Source organism: Pan paniscus, chromosome 9 (assembly GCF_029289425.2).
Source record: "Pan paniscus chromosome 9, NHGRI_mPanPan1-v2.0_pri, whole genome shotgun sequence".
Classification (NCBI taxonomy): Eukaryota; Metazoa; Chordata; class Mammalia; order Primates; family Hominidae; genus Pan; species Pan paniscus.
Genome location: NC_073258.2, coordinates 77,319,625 through 77,332,180, shown reverse-complemented (window position 1 = coordinate 77,332,180; position 12,556 = coordinate 77,319,625). Strand labels below are relative to the sequence as shown.

The following is a 12,556-nucleotide window of genomic DNA, read 5'->3' as shown; positions in this document are numbered from 1 at the left end:
GAGAAATCAGGATAGATTTTCCTAAAGAGGCAATGCTTGAACTACATCCTGACACATAAGAATATTTTCATTTACAGATAAAGAAGAAAGCATTTTCCATGCACAAGGCCACAGTTTCCTTCCTTTTGTTCCTAGAGCAAACAGGAGTTACCCCCATAGGATCTTGGAACTAGCTGTTCTCTTTGTATAGAAAGTTCTTCCCCTAAATTTTCCAAAGCTGGCTCCTTCTTGACATTTATAACCCAATATTTTATTTTTTCATTTGTTTATTTTATATCTCTCCTACTAGAATGACAGGTCCATGAGAGCCTGAGATCCTGGCTGTATTTTCCTCCACTCTGTTACAACATCTAGAACATTACCTGGCATATAATAGGCATTTGGTGTACATTCGTTGCATAAATAAATAAATAAACAACAGGAGGCACAGGAGGGCATACTGCAATTGAGGACCTATTCTAAGCACAGTGCCTGGCATGCAGCGGACACTGAATTTTCTTTCGTAAAATTAAATAATGGGAAATGCCTGAAGCATAGGCCAGAGGAACTGAAGTGGAAGGTAATAGAAGAGATGGCCTCTGAGCTGCACCCGGGAAGAATGACAATGTGATAGAGATGCTAGGAAGGGGATTGGGAGGATTAAATCACAGAACTTTTAAGTCCCTTCCAATCTTGAGCTTCTAAGAATTTCTCCCGTACAAATCATCTCTTGTCACCCTTCCTGATCCCCTCACTCACACCCCTCCTTTCCACTCCACCCTGTCTGGAGGCTGTAAGGACATCTGACACACCATTTCCTGCCAATGTAAATCATAGACTGCTGTGTGATGCTCGTTCGCAGGTTTTACCATCCCCCAGATGGAGATGGCCCCAAATCTCAGGGTGGAGGCCTCAAGCAAAGCCAGCCTTACCACAGGGTGGCAAATAAGGGGGAACTGTTTACCCACCAGCACCTTCCTGGCCCTGCTCCCAGATAATTTTATTTCCTCTGGTCCTGGATCTGCTCCTTAGTTGGATGCACCTCAGTTCACTTGCTGGAGCACTGATGTGTGACTGTTTAACTGCTGCTGCTTCCTGTCCCAGGGATCCTGGGCTTCAGGGAGCATGGGAAAGAGACAAGAAAGAGAGCTTTATATGAGGTAAGCCTTGACAGTAATCATAAAAGTCAAAGACTAACTTACACTTAGATAGTGCTTCACAGTTTACAAAGCCCTAGAGGACCCCTATTCATCCTTCAAGGCCCGAACAAATGTTACCTCTTTTCACTAACCTTCACCTCTCCCAGGCAGAGCTAATCCTTTCCTCCACACTTGATAAAACCTCCATGATAGCCCTTACTGCCTTGTAATAAACGTATCTGTGTACGTGTCTCATTTCCTCCACTAAACCATCAGAACCCTGGGGGCAGATCTCTTTTCTCCCAGTAAAACACATTTCTTTCTTTCTTAACAAGTAATTTTAATGTTCATTATACATATTTTCTAACTACAAAAGTAATATTTATAGTTATAATAAAAAATTATATATGTAAAAGCATAATGAAGCAAGTTTAAAATCACTTATAATTTCATCACCCAGATCAAACCACTGGTAATGTTTTTGATCTATCTTGAGGGGTTTTTTTTAGCATACAGAAAGTAAAAATGGGACTATATAATGCATGTGGTTTTATAGTCTGTTTTATCACCTATCTTATTGTGAACATCTTCAAACATCATTGACAGTTCTTTAAAAACATCATCTTAAATACCTGCATTATTTCACTTAATGAGTATGCTGTAATTTTCTTAACAATTTCTCCATTGTGGGACATTTGGGTTATTTCCTTCTTTTTACTATTTTTACAAATAAGTCTGCAATGAATAGCTGTTACATAAATCTTTGTCTGCATCTCTGACTGTTTTCCTAAGAAAGATTCCTAAGAAATCGTCCTAGAAGATTCCTAGGTCAACTGGCTTAAATTCTTTTTTTTTTTTTTTTTTTTGAGAGGGAGTCTTGCTCTGCCACCCAGGCTGGAGTGCAGTGGTGCGATCTCAGCTCACTGCAACCTCCACCTCCCGGGTTCAAGCGATGCTCCTGCCTCAGCCTCCCAAGTAGCTGGGATTACAGGCGTGCACCACCACACCCAGCTAATTTTTGTATTTTTAGTAGAGACAGGGTTTCACCATGTTGACCAGGCTGGTCTCGAGCTCCTGACTTGTGATCTGCCCACCTCGGCCTCCCAAAGTATTGGGATTACAGGCGTGAACCACTGCAACCGGCGTGGTTTAAACTCTTTAAAGCTTCGTGATGCTCATTGTGAAATTGCTCTGAGAAAACAATATCAATTTATAATTTCACCAATGCAACATGTCTCACCTGACCAACATTATAAGCCCATTTGTATCTTTACCAAGTCCAGCATCCTTTTCACAATGTCTCACAAGTTAAGTAATTTTTCTTAAACACAGCAGAAATTATACAACCAAACTTAGAGTTATCCTCTTCCAAGATGTCAACCTGAGAGGGCATATTTATTTATTTATTTATTTATTTATTTTATTTTATTTATTTTTTGAGACAGAGTCTCACTCTGTAGCCCAGGCTGGAGTGCAGTGGTGTGACCTTGGCTCACTGCAAGCTCCGCCTCCCAGGTTCTCGCCATTCTCCTGCCTCAGCCTCCCAAATAGCTGGGACTACAGGCGCCCGCCACCACGCCCAGCTAATTTTTTGTATTTTTGGTAGAGACGGGGTTTCACTGTGTTAGCCAGGTTGGTCTCGATCTCCTGACTTCGTGATCCACCCGCCCTGGCCTCCTAAAGTGCTGGGATTACAGGCGTGAGCCACCACGCCTGGCCCGGCATATTTATTTAAACAGTGCTTCCACTGCTTTAAACATTTCTTTTTTATTTGAAAATTGGCTGCAAAGCAGACAACACATTCTTTTGCATCTAAACTGCAATATATTCTGTTTTCAGGGAATGATTTTTGATTTTTGGCAATAGTCAAAAGTCACTTGAAATTCATGAGATGAGAAGCTGCAGCTGGGTTTGGGGTCAGAAATGAGGTGCAATATTACAGTAATGAGATTGAGGTATTTTGCAACTTGTAAAGAGTCCCAGAGGAGTTCTGGGCAGTAGTGGCATCATCAGAATAAAGGCTGAACCTTCTAGCCTGACCATTCCAAAGTGGCTGCACTCAGGCGGAGGTATGACTCTAGCACACAGTTATTGAACCTCCTCTCATGACTTCATCGTTACTCTGTGGATAGCCCCAGGGACAGGTGTCAACTTATTTCAGAACTGAGCTCCAGGCCAGGTGCAGTGGCTCACACCTATAGTCCCGGCATTTGGGGAGGCCTAGGTGGGCGGATTGCTTGAGCCCAGGAGTTTGAGACCAGAGTGGGCAACAGGGTGAAACCCTGACTCTACAAAAAATGCAAAAATTAGCTGGGCATGGTGATACATGCCTGTAGTCCCAGCTACTCAGGAGGCTGAGGTGGGAGGATCACTTGAGCCCAGGAGATAGAGGCTACAGTGAGCTGCGATTGAACCACTGCACTGTAGCCTCGGTGACATAGGGAGAGCCTGTCTCAAAAAAAAGTAAAAAAGAACTGATCTCCAGGCCAGGCATGGTGGCTAATGCCTGTAATTCTAGCACTTTGGGAGGCTGAAGGGGGAGGATCACTGGAGCCCAGGAGTTCAAGACCAGCCTGGGCAACATAGTGAGACCCTGTCTCTACCAAAAAAAAATTCTTTTAATTAATTAGCCATGCATGGTAGCACGCACCTGTTGTCCTAGCTACTTGGAAGGCTGAGGCAGGAGGATCACTTGAGCCATGGAGTTGGAGGCTGCAGTGAGCTACAATCAACTGTGCTCCAGCCTGGACAACAGTACTGATCTGATCTCCTTCCCTCTTCTTTCTTCATCAAGCCCACTTGGACCTGATGTGACTCCAAGACAAGACTTTAGAGGGGCAGTTGAAGGGGAGGGCGGAACATAGCATGGCAATGGAAAGAGCCCTCAGACTTCAGTCAGAAAGAAATGAGTCTGATGTGTGGCTCTACCTGTGCCTTTTGCCAGCTGTGTGTTAGGTCCCATTAGTAAAGGAGGATGCTACTTCCAAGGACTGTTCGGGAAAATGGAGAATATACATATAACCACACGCAGACACACAAACACACACAGGCACGCCAAATAGCTAATGCTTATTGAGTACCGACTCCATGCCAAATACATACTGTGCTTTCTATGCACATGGCAGACCCTGTTGACTGGCTACCCAAAAGCCATTTGCTCCTTGTTACCTACCACTGCAGCTCCCTTGGGCCAATGAGATTTAGTAGAACTCTGCTGGGAGTTACTGGGAGAGCTTTTGCTTTCCTGATGAAACAGGACTGCTGAGTCTGAACTGTCCGCACCTCCCAAACCCTGCCTGCCTTGAACTTGGAGGTGAGGGCAGGGTGTCACAGCCATCTTGTAACCAAGATGGAAAGACCAAAGGAGCACCTTTGGAATTCTTATTATGCCAGAAAATAACTACCTATTTAAGTCACTGTTAGTTATCATTACTTACAGCTAAAAATATTCCAATATACATGCATAAAAAGTGTCCACACATAAACAATGCTCAATAAAGGGTAGCTATTTACACTCATTAAAGTCCCCAACCTATAGAGACTTGAAATGCCTTCTTTTTCTTCAGTTAGACTCAGTCACCCCCATTGATCCCCTGCACCTTTGCAGGGCACCTACTCAGGACCAGGCTTTGTGCAAGATGCACAGGGCAAGAGGCGCCCCCAGTCTAAGGAAGGAAGTGAAAAGCCTGAGAGTATGCCAGTCTCTGCTGAGACATTGCCCAAACCCAGCAGGACTCAACAGGTAAGTCCTGCCATGGCCTGGGCTTCCTCCTTCTACCTGATGTGCAGGACGCTTGGTATTCCCCTTCACTGCCCACCTCCTGCCTGAGCTTGGAGATGCTTCTGGGTGGTGGAGGAAATGCTTATTGACTTCCACATCTTTCCAGCCAAATGCTCCTACGGGGGGGTCCCAGGCTCAAGAGAGCCCGGCTTCACCTGCTTGCCGTCTACTCCCATAGGAAACAGGAGGAATCTTTTTCAGAATATTTGCTCCAGCAAAAATTGTCCATCAAGGCTAACAATGGAGAGAAGGCAGAGATACTGAGCCACCTTTTAGAAGCCTGGATGTCCTGTATGGGATTTTATAGAGAAGCAGATTGAACACAAAACCTATTTCCGCACTGAAAGTTCTATGGCTTTGGCAGTTTAGACAACCTTTCTGAGCTTCAGTTTTCTTATTTATAAAATGGAGATGGCTGGTCCAAAGGTAGTGAGTTATCTCAATCAATTGTTCACAGTCAGTCACAGATTGAACTCCTCGTTCTATTCCTTCCCTCTTTCTCACTACTGAACTTAACTAGTCTAAAATAAATAAGTAAATAAATAAACAAAATGGAGATGTGACAGCCAATTTTATATGTTCACTTGACTGGATCATGGGGTACTGAGATAGATGGGAAAACATTATTTCTGGGTGTGTCTGTGGGGATGTTTCCAGAAGAGATTAGCATTTGAATTGGTAGACCGAGTAATGAAGAGGCACCCCTCCCTAATGTGCATGGACATCATCCAATTCATTGAGGACCTGAATAGAACAAAAAGATAGAAGGGCAAATTTGTTCTCGCTTCTTGAGCTGTGACATCCATCTTCTCCTGCCCTTGTACATCAGCACTCCTCGCTCTTCGGCCTGTGGACTCGGACTGGAATTTACACCATTGAACTCCTGGTTTTGGCTTGGCATGGTGGCTCATGCTGATAATCCCAGAGCTTTGGGAGGCCAAGGTGGGAGGATCCCTTGAGACAAGGAGTTCGAGACCAGCCTGGGCAACATAGTGAGGTTCCGTCTCTACAAAAAATAAAAATAAAAAATTATTTGGGCATGGTGGCACATGCTTGTAGTTCCACCTACTCAGGAGGCTGAGGCGGGAGGACTGCTTGAGCCCAGGAATGCAAGCCTGCAGTGAGCTAAAATCGTGCCACTATACTCCAGCGTGGGTGCCAGAACAATATCCTGTTTCTAAACAAACAAACAACAAAACCCACTAAACTCTAGTTCTCAGGTCTTCATCTTCGGGCTTGGACTAGAATGACACCATTGGCTTTCCTGGGCTCCAGCTTGCAAATGGCAGTTCTTAGGACTTCTCAGCCTCCATAATCACAATAAATTATATGAAAGAATAAATCTATTTACATATATCTCCTATTGGTCCTGTTTCTCTGGAGAACCTTGACTAATACAGGAGATAATGTCTACCTCCAAGGCCGGGAGTGGTGGCTCACGCCTGTAATCCCAGCACTTTGGGAGGCTGAGGCAGGTGGATCATGAGGTCAGGAGTTCCAGACCAGCTTGTCCAACATGGTGAAACCCTGTCTCTACTAAAAATACAAAAATCAGCCGCGTGTGGTGGCGTGCACCTGTAATCCCAGCTACTCAGGAGGCTGAGGCAGGAGAATCGCTTGAACCCGGGAGGTAGAGGTTGCAATGAGCCGAGATTGCACCACTGCACTCCAGCCTGGGTGACAGAGTAAGACTCTGTCTCAAAAATAAATAAATAAATAAACAAACAAATTAATAAATGTCTACCTCCAGCCTAGGCAGCATGACAAAATTCTATCTCTACAAAAAAATACAAAAATTAGTCGGGTGTGGTGGTGTGTGCCTGTAGTCCCAACTACTGGGGAGGTTCTGAGGCTGGAGGATCAGTTGAGCCTGGGTGATTGCACCACTGCACTCCAGCCTGGGCGACAGAGCGAGACTCCGTCTCAAAAAAAAAAAAAAAAAAAAAAAAAAAAAGAAAAATAAGTGTCTACTTGACAGAATTATTGTTCCTCATCTGGCAACTTCCAGAAACATGATCAGCTACACTAATGAAGATGGGTCTCACATCACACTCCTTGCTACAGACACATGGAGGTGCTGGATGAATTATAATGCAAATCTTTTTTTTTTTTTTTTTTTGAGACAGAGTCTCACTCTGTCATCCAGGGTGGAGTGCAGGGGCACAATCAGGACTCACTGCAACCTCTGCCTCCTGGGTTCAAATGATTCTCCTGGCTCAGCCTCCTGAGTAGCTAGGATTACAGGCATGCACCACCACACCCAGCTAATTTTTGTATTTTTAGTGGAGACAGGGCTTCACCATGTTGTCCAGGCTGGTCTCAAACTCCTAACCACACGTGATCCACCCACCTCAGCCTCCCAAAGTGCTGGGATTACAGGCATTAGCCACCATGCCCAGCCTAAAAATGTTATTTTTTATCGCTGAATTTGAAAAATATAAAGAGAAATTTCTAGACATCAGAAATGAAAAGGGAGCTCAAAGGCAGGACAGGGTACAGCCAGTGCCTAGGCAACACACAGGGACCTCAGACTTAGATATAGATCCTGAGGGCTGTGGGCTAGGGTTTCACTGCACACTAAGGAGTAGGAGATAGGGCTTAAGTTTCTGCCAGGTAAGCAAGTTGGAACTGAGATAAAGCCCTGAGATTGGAAGCTGGGCTTCTTCCATGAAAAGGAGACTGGAAAAGCTGTACCCTGGCATTAGAGAAGTTGCAAGAAAGATTGATCTTTGAAGAGGCTGTGGGTGGGGTAATAAATAGCATTCACAAGAAATAGAAACCCCAGTCTCTGCCACATGCAAGATGGGGAGTTTGAATTTACTTTACCTTTAGATGCAGGCACCCATTGAGATAAATTCTTTCTTTTCTTTTCTTTCTTTCTTTTTTTTTTTTTTTTTTTTGAGACAGAGTTTCGCTCTTGTCACCCAGGCTGGAGTGCAATGGTGCAATCTCAGCTCACTGCAACCTCCACCTCCCAGGTTCAAGTGGTTCTCCTGCCTCAGCCTCATGAGCAGCTGGGATTACAGGCATGCGCCACCATGCCTGGCTAATTTTTATATTTTTAGTAGAGACGAGGTTTCACCATTTGGCCAGGCTGGTCTCAAACTCCTGACCTCAGGTGATCCGCCCACCTCAGACTCCCAAAGTGCTGGGATTACAGGCGTGAGCCACCATGCCCGGCAAGATAAATTAACACAAAAATTGGTCCAGATCATTAAAATTCACAGGTTAGGCTGGAGCAAGACCCATTAAAACTCTTAGGTTTAGGCTGAAGCAAATCAAAATACCTCGATAGGGATGCTTGACAAATTTATTAGAAAAAAAAAATATCCTGAGGAAAATACTCTCAGAAAGTAACAAATCACATGAGGAAAAAAAAGATCAAAATAGAGAGTCAACAAACAAAACAAACTAGAGATATGAAGGGTAAAAATGGAACCACCTGAAAGAGACTATGAAGTAAGGATGATTAAAATAGAGAGATAAGAAAGTGTAGAAGCCTGGTCAGGCGCAGTGGCTCATGCCTGTAATTATAGCACTTTGGGAGGCTGAGGTGGGCAGATTGCTTGAGCCCAGGAGTTCAAGAGCAGCTTGGGCAACATAGTGAAACCCTGTCTCAAAAAAGAGAAAAAATATATATATATATATAAAAATAGAAGCCATAATAAAGGAACAGAATAGTATGGAGGAGAAAGAGTTGGGAAATTTGAAAAAGAACCATATAGAACTTCCAGAAATAACATAGTTACTAAAATTAAAGACTCAACGATGAGTTAACCTACATATTCGAGCTAGCTGAAGAGGGAATCTGAAGAAACATTTTGAGGACATGCCCCAAATGGAGTAAAGAGAGATAAAGAGAGAAAACCCGAACAAGAATTTAAGAGAAATGAAGAATAAAAAGAGAGAGCCAAACAGATGTCTCATAGGAGCTCCAGAAAGATTTAACAGAGGGGCCGGGCGCAGTGGCTTATGCCTGTAATCCCAGCACTTTGGGAGGCTGAGGTGGGCGGATCACCTGAGGTCAGGAGTTCGAGACCAGTCTGGCCAAATGGTGAAACTCCGGCTCTACTAAAAATACAAAAATTAGCCAGGCGTGGTGGTGTGAGCCTGTAATCCCAGCTACTCGGGAAGCTGAGGCAAGAGAATCGCTCGAACCCAGGAGGCAGAGGTTGCAGTGAACTGAGATTGTGCCATTGCACTCCAGCCTGGGCCACAAAAGTGAGACTCCATCTCAAAAAAACAAACAAACAAAAAAAGGGCCAGGCAGAGTGACTCACACCTGTAATCCCAGCACTTTGGGAGGCTGAGGCAGGTGGATTACCTGAGGTCAGGAGTTCAGGACCAGCCTGGCCAACATGGTGAAACCCTGTCTCTACTAAAAAATACAAAAATTAGCTGGGTGTGGTGGCAGGCGCCCATAATCCCAGCTACTTGGGAGGCTGAGACAGGAGAATTGCTTGAACCTGGGAGGCGGAGGTGGCAGTGAGTAGAGATCGTGCCAATGCACTCCAGCCTGGGTGACAAGAGGGAACCTCCATCTCGAAAAAGAAAAAAAAAAAAAAAAAGAAAGATTTAACATAGGGAATGGTGGAAAATCATTATTTAAAATATTTTGGGGTTCTTTAGAGAAACAGGAAACAGAAGCAACAAGATCCATGTGTGTGTGTGTGTGTGTGTGTGTACAGAGAGAGAGAGATTTATTATAAGGAATTGGCTCATGCAATTACAGAGGCAATTACGGAGGCTGAGAAGTTCCAAGATCTGTACCTGGCAAGCTGTAGACCCAGGAGAGCCAACAGTGACTTTCCAGCCTGAGTCCAGAGGTCTGAGGAAAAGGAGAGCCAGTGGTGTAAGTTCCAGTTCAAAATCCTGCAATCTTGAGACCCAAAAAAAGAGCTGATGTTTCAGTTTGAGTCTGGAGGCAGGAAAAGACTGATGTCCCAGCAGCCAGGCAGGAGGAGTTTCCTCTTACTTGCGGGAGAGTCAGCCTTTTTGTTCCATCCAAGCCTTCAACAACTGAATGAGGCCTGCTCGCATTATTAGAAAGGGCAGTCTGCTTTACTCAGTCTATTGATTCAAATGTTAACGCATCCAGAAACACCCTCCCAGACACACCCAGAATAATTGTGTGACCAAACATGTGGGCACCCCGTGGTCCAGTCAAATTGACAAATAAAATTAACCATCATGAATTATTGATAATTTCCCAAAACTGGAGAAACATACGAAGACAGTAAATAAACAGTTCAGGCATGGTGGCTCACGCCTGTAATCCCAGCACTTTGGGAGGCCGAGGTGGGTGGATCATTTGAGGTCAGGAGTTGGAGATCAGCCTGGCCAACATGGTGAAACCCCATCTCTACTAAAAATACAAAAATTAGCCAGGCATTGGGTGGTGCACGCCTGTAATCCCAGTTACTCGGGAGGCTGAGGCAGAAGAATCGCTTGAACCTGGGAGGTAGAGGTTGCAGTGAGCTGAGATCGTGCCACTGCACTACAGCCTGGGCAACAGAGTGAGACCGTGTCTCAAGTAAATAAAATAAAATAAAATAAAATAAAATAAAATAAAATACAATTACATGACTAGTCGCATACTGATTAAACTGCAAAACCACAAGGCAAATATAAAAGTCTGCAGTGAAAAGGGACAGATTATCAAAAGGAATGTTAACTACAATGAAATCAGCTTTCTCATCAGCAACAATGAGAACCAGGAGACAGTAGGATAATATCTTCAAAGTGTGCACAAAAAATAAATCTCAAACCAGAATCCTATACACAAATTAGTAAGCGACAGCCAAACTTTCAGACATTTTCTGATGAACAAAGACAGTTAGTTTACCTCACAGAAACCTGCTGAAAGTATTTTAACACATTAATAGATATACTTCTATAAGAAAATTGAATTCAGGCTGGGCATGGTGGCTCACACCTATAATCCTAGCACTTCAGGAGGCTGAGGTGGGAGGATCGCTTGAGGCCAGGTGTTGAAGACCAACCTGGCCAACATAGCAAGACCAACTCCATAAAAAAACAATTGTTTTTTAAAGAAAATTGAGGCCAGGCACAGTGGCTCACACCTGTAATCCCAGCACTTTGGGAGGCCGTGGCAGGCGGATCACCTGAGCTCAGGAGTTCGAGATCACCCTGGGCAACATGGTAAAACCCCATCTCTACTAAAAATACAAAAAATTAGCTGGGCGTGGTGGCGTGCACCTGTAGTCCCAGATACTCAGGAGGCTGAGGCATGAGAATCACTTAAGCCCTGGAGGCAGAGGTTGCAGTGAGCTGAGATTGCGCCACTGCACTCTAGCTTGGCAGCTTGGGCTATAAAGTGAGACTGTCTCAAAAGAAGAAAAAAAAAGAAAATTGAATCCAGAAAGAAGTAACATGTAAGGTGTGGGATACAAGTGAGGCACTGAAGCTAGCTCTGATCAGCCCAGATAGCAGACTGCTAAAACTTCCAGGAATTTTGAGAATTGGTTGTTACACATAGTCATTTTCTTTCTTTCTTTTTTTTTTTTTTTTTTGAGACAGAGTCTCAGTCTATTACCCAGGCTAGAGTGCAGTGGTGCCATCTTGGCTCACTACAACTTCTGCCTCCTGAGTTCAAGGGATTCTCGTACCTCAGCCTCCCGAGTAGCTGAGACTACAGGCACAGGCCACCACACCAGGCTACTTTTCATACTTTTGTAGAGATGGGATTTCACCATGTTGGCCAGGCTGGTCTCAAAACTCCTGACCTCAGATGATCCACCCGCCTCAGCCTCCCAAAGTGCTGGAATTACAGGCATAAGCCACTGCAACCAGCCTATTTTCAAACATTAAATTATGTAAACTTACAATTAAATGAATCACTTTAAATATAAAGGTCAAAAATCCTCACAATGCACGCCTTCTTAATTATTTTACCACATTATGCTATCAACCATGCAACTTTTATTTGTATCTCCTGTGTTTATACAGTAGACATACTATAGAATGGTGTACTACTCTGCATCTGTTCCCAATTCTACATTCAATGATGCCACATTGGTAATTTGAATATTTACACTCTAGAAATTAACAAATGTTACAAATCAGAGATCCCCAACCCTACCAAGTGAAAACTGGTGTTAAATATTTACCAGCATACCAGTGAATACAAGAAATAATGAATTACTTATGAATACCACTCCTAGGTGTATACCCAAGGGAATTAAAAACGTATGTTCACAAAAACCTTGTACATGAGCATTCATAGCAGTATTCTGCATAATAGCCAAAAGCTGAAAACAACCTAAATGTCCATCAACTGATAAATAAATAGAATGTGGTAGATTCACACAATGGAATGTTATTCAGCCATAAAAAGGAATGAAGGGGCTGAGTGTGGTGGCTCATGCCTGTAATCCCAGCACTTTGGGAGGCCGAGGTGGGCAGATCATGAGGTCAAGAGATTGAGACCATCCTGGCCAACATGGTGAAATCCCGTCTCTACTAAAAATACAAAAATTAGCTGGGCGTGGTGGTGCGCACCTGTAGTCCCAGCTACTCGGGAGGCTAAGGCAGGAGAATCACTTGAACCCTGGAGGTGGAGGTTGTGGTGAGCTGAGATCACCATTGCACTCTAGCATGGGCAACAAAAGCGAAACTCCATCTCAAAAAAAAAAAA

The 12,556-nt window shown here is 44.0% G+C and overlaps 1 protein-coding gene across 4 annotated transcripts in view; it reads right to left on the bottom strand.

Annotated features, from left to right (window-relative positions):
• The window catches only part of GVQW3 (GVQW motif containing 3), a 41,927-nt gene that overhangs the window by 13,682 nt on the left and 15,689 nt on the right, over positions 1 to 12,556 (bottom strand). For 2 of the 4 annotated variants that reach the window (XM_057299205.2, XM_008960259.4), the window contains exon 2: positions 33 to 5,905. The exons of 1 other annotated variant lie outside the window; for it this stretch is intronic. In XM_057299205.2, coding sequence (XP_057155188.1) covers positions 5,807 to 5,905 — 99 coding nt within the window. In that variant the 3' untranslated portion in view covers positions 33 to 5,806. Of the gene's footprint in view, positions 1 to 32; positions 5,906 to 12,556 lie in introns of those variants that run through there. One more of the 4 variants, XR_004665172.3, reaches the window with a different exon arrangement.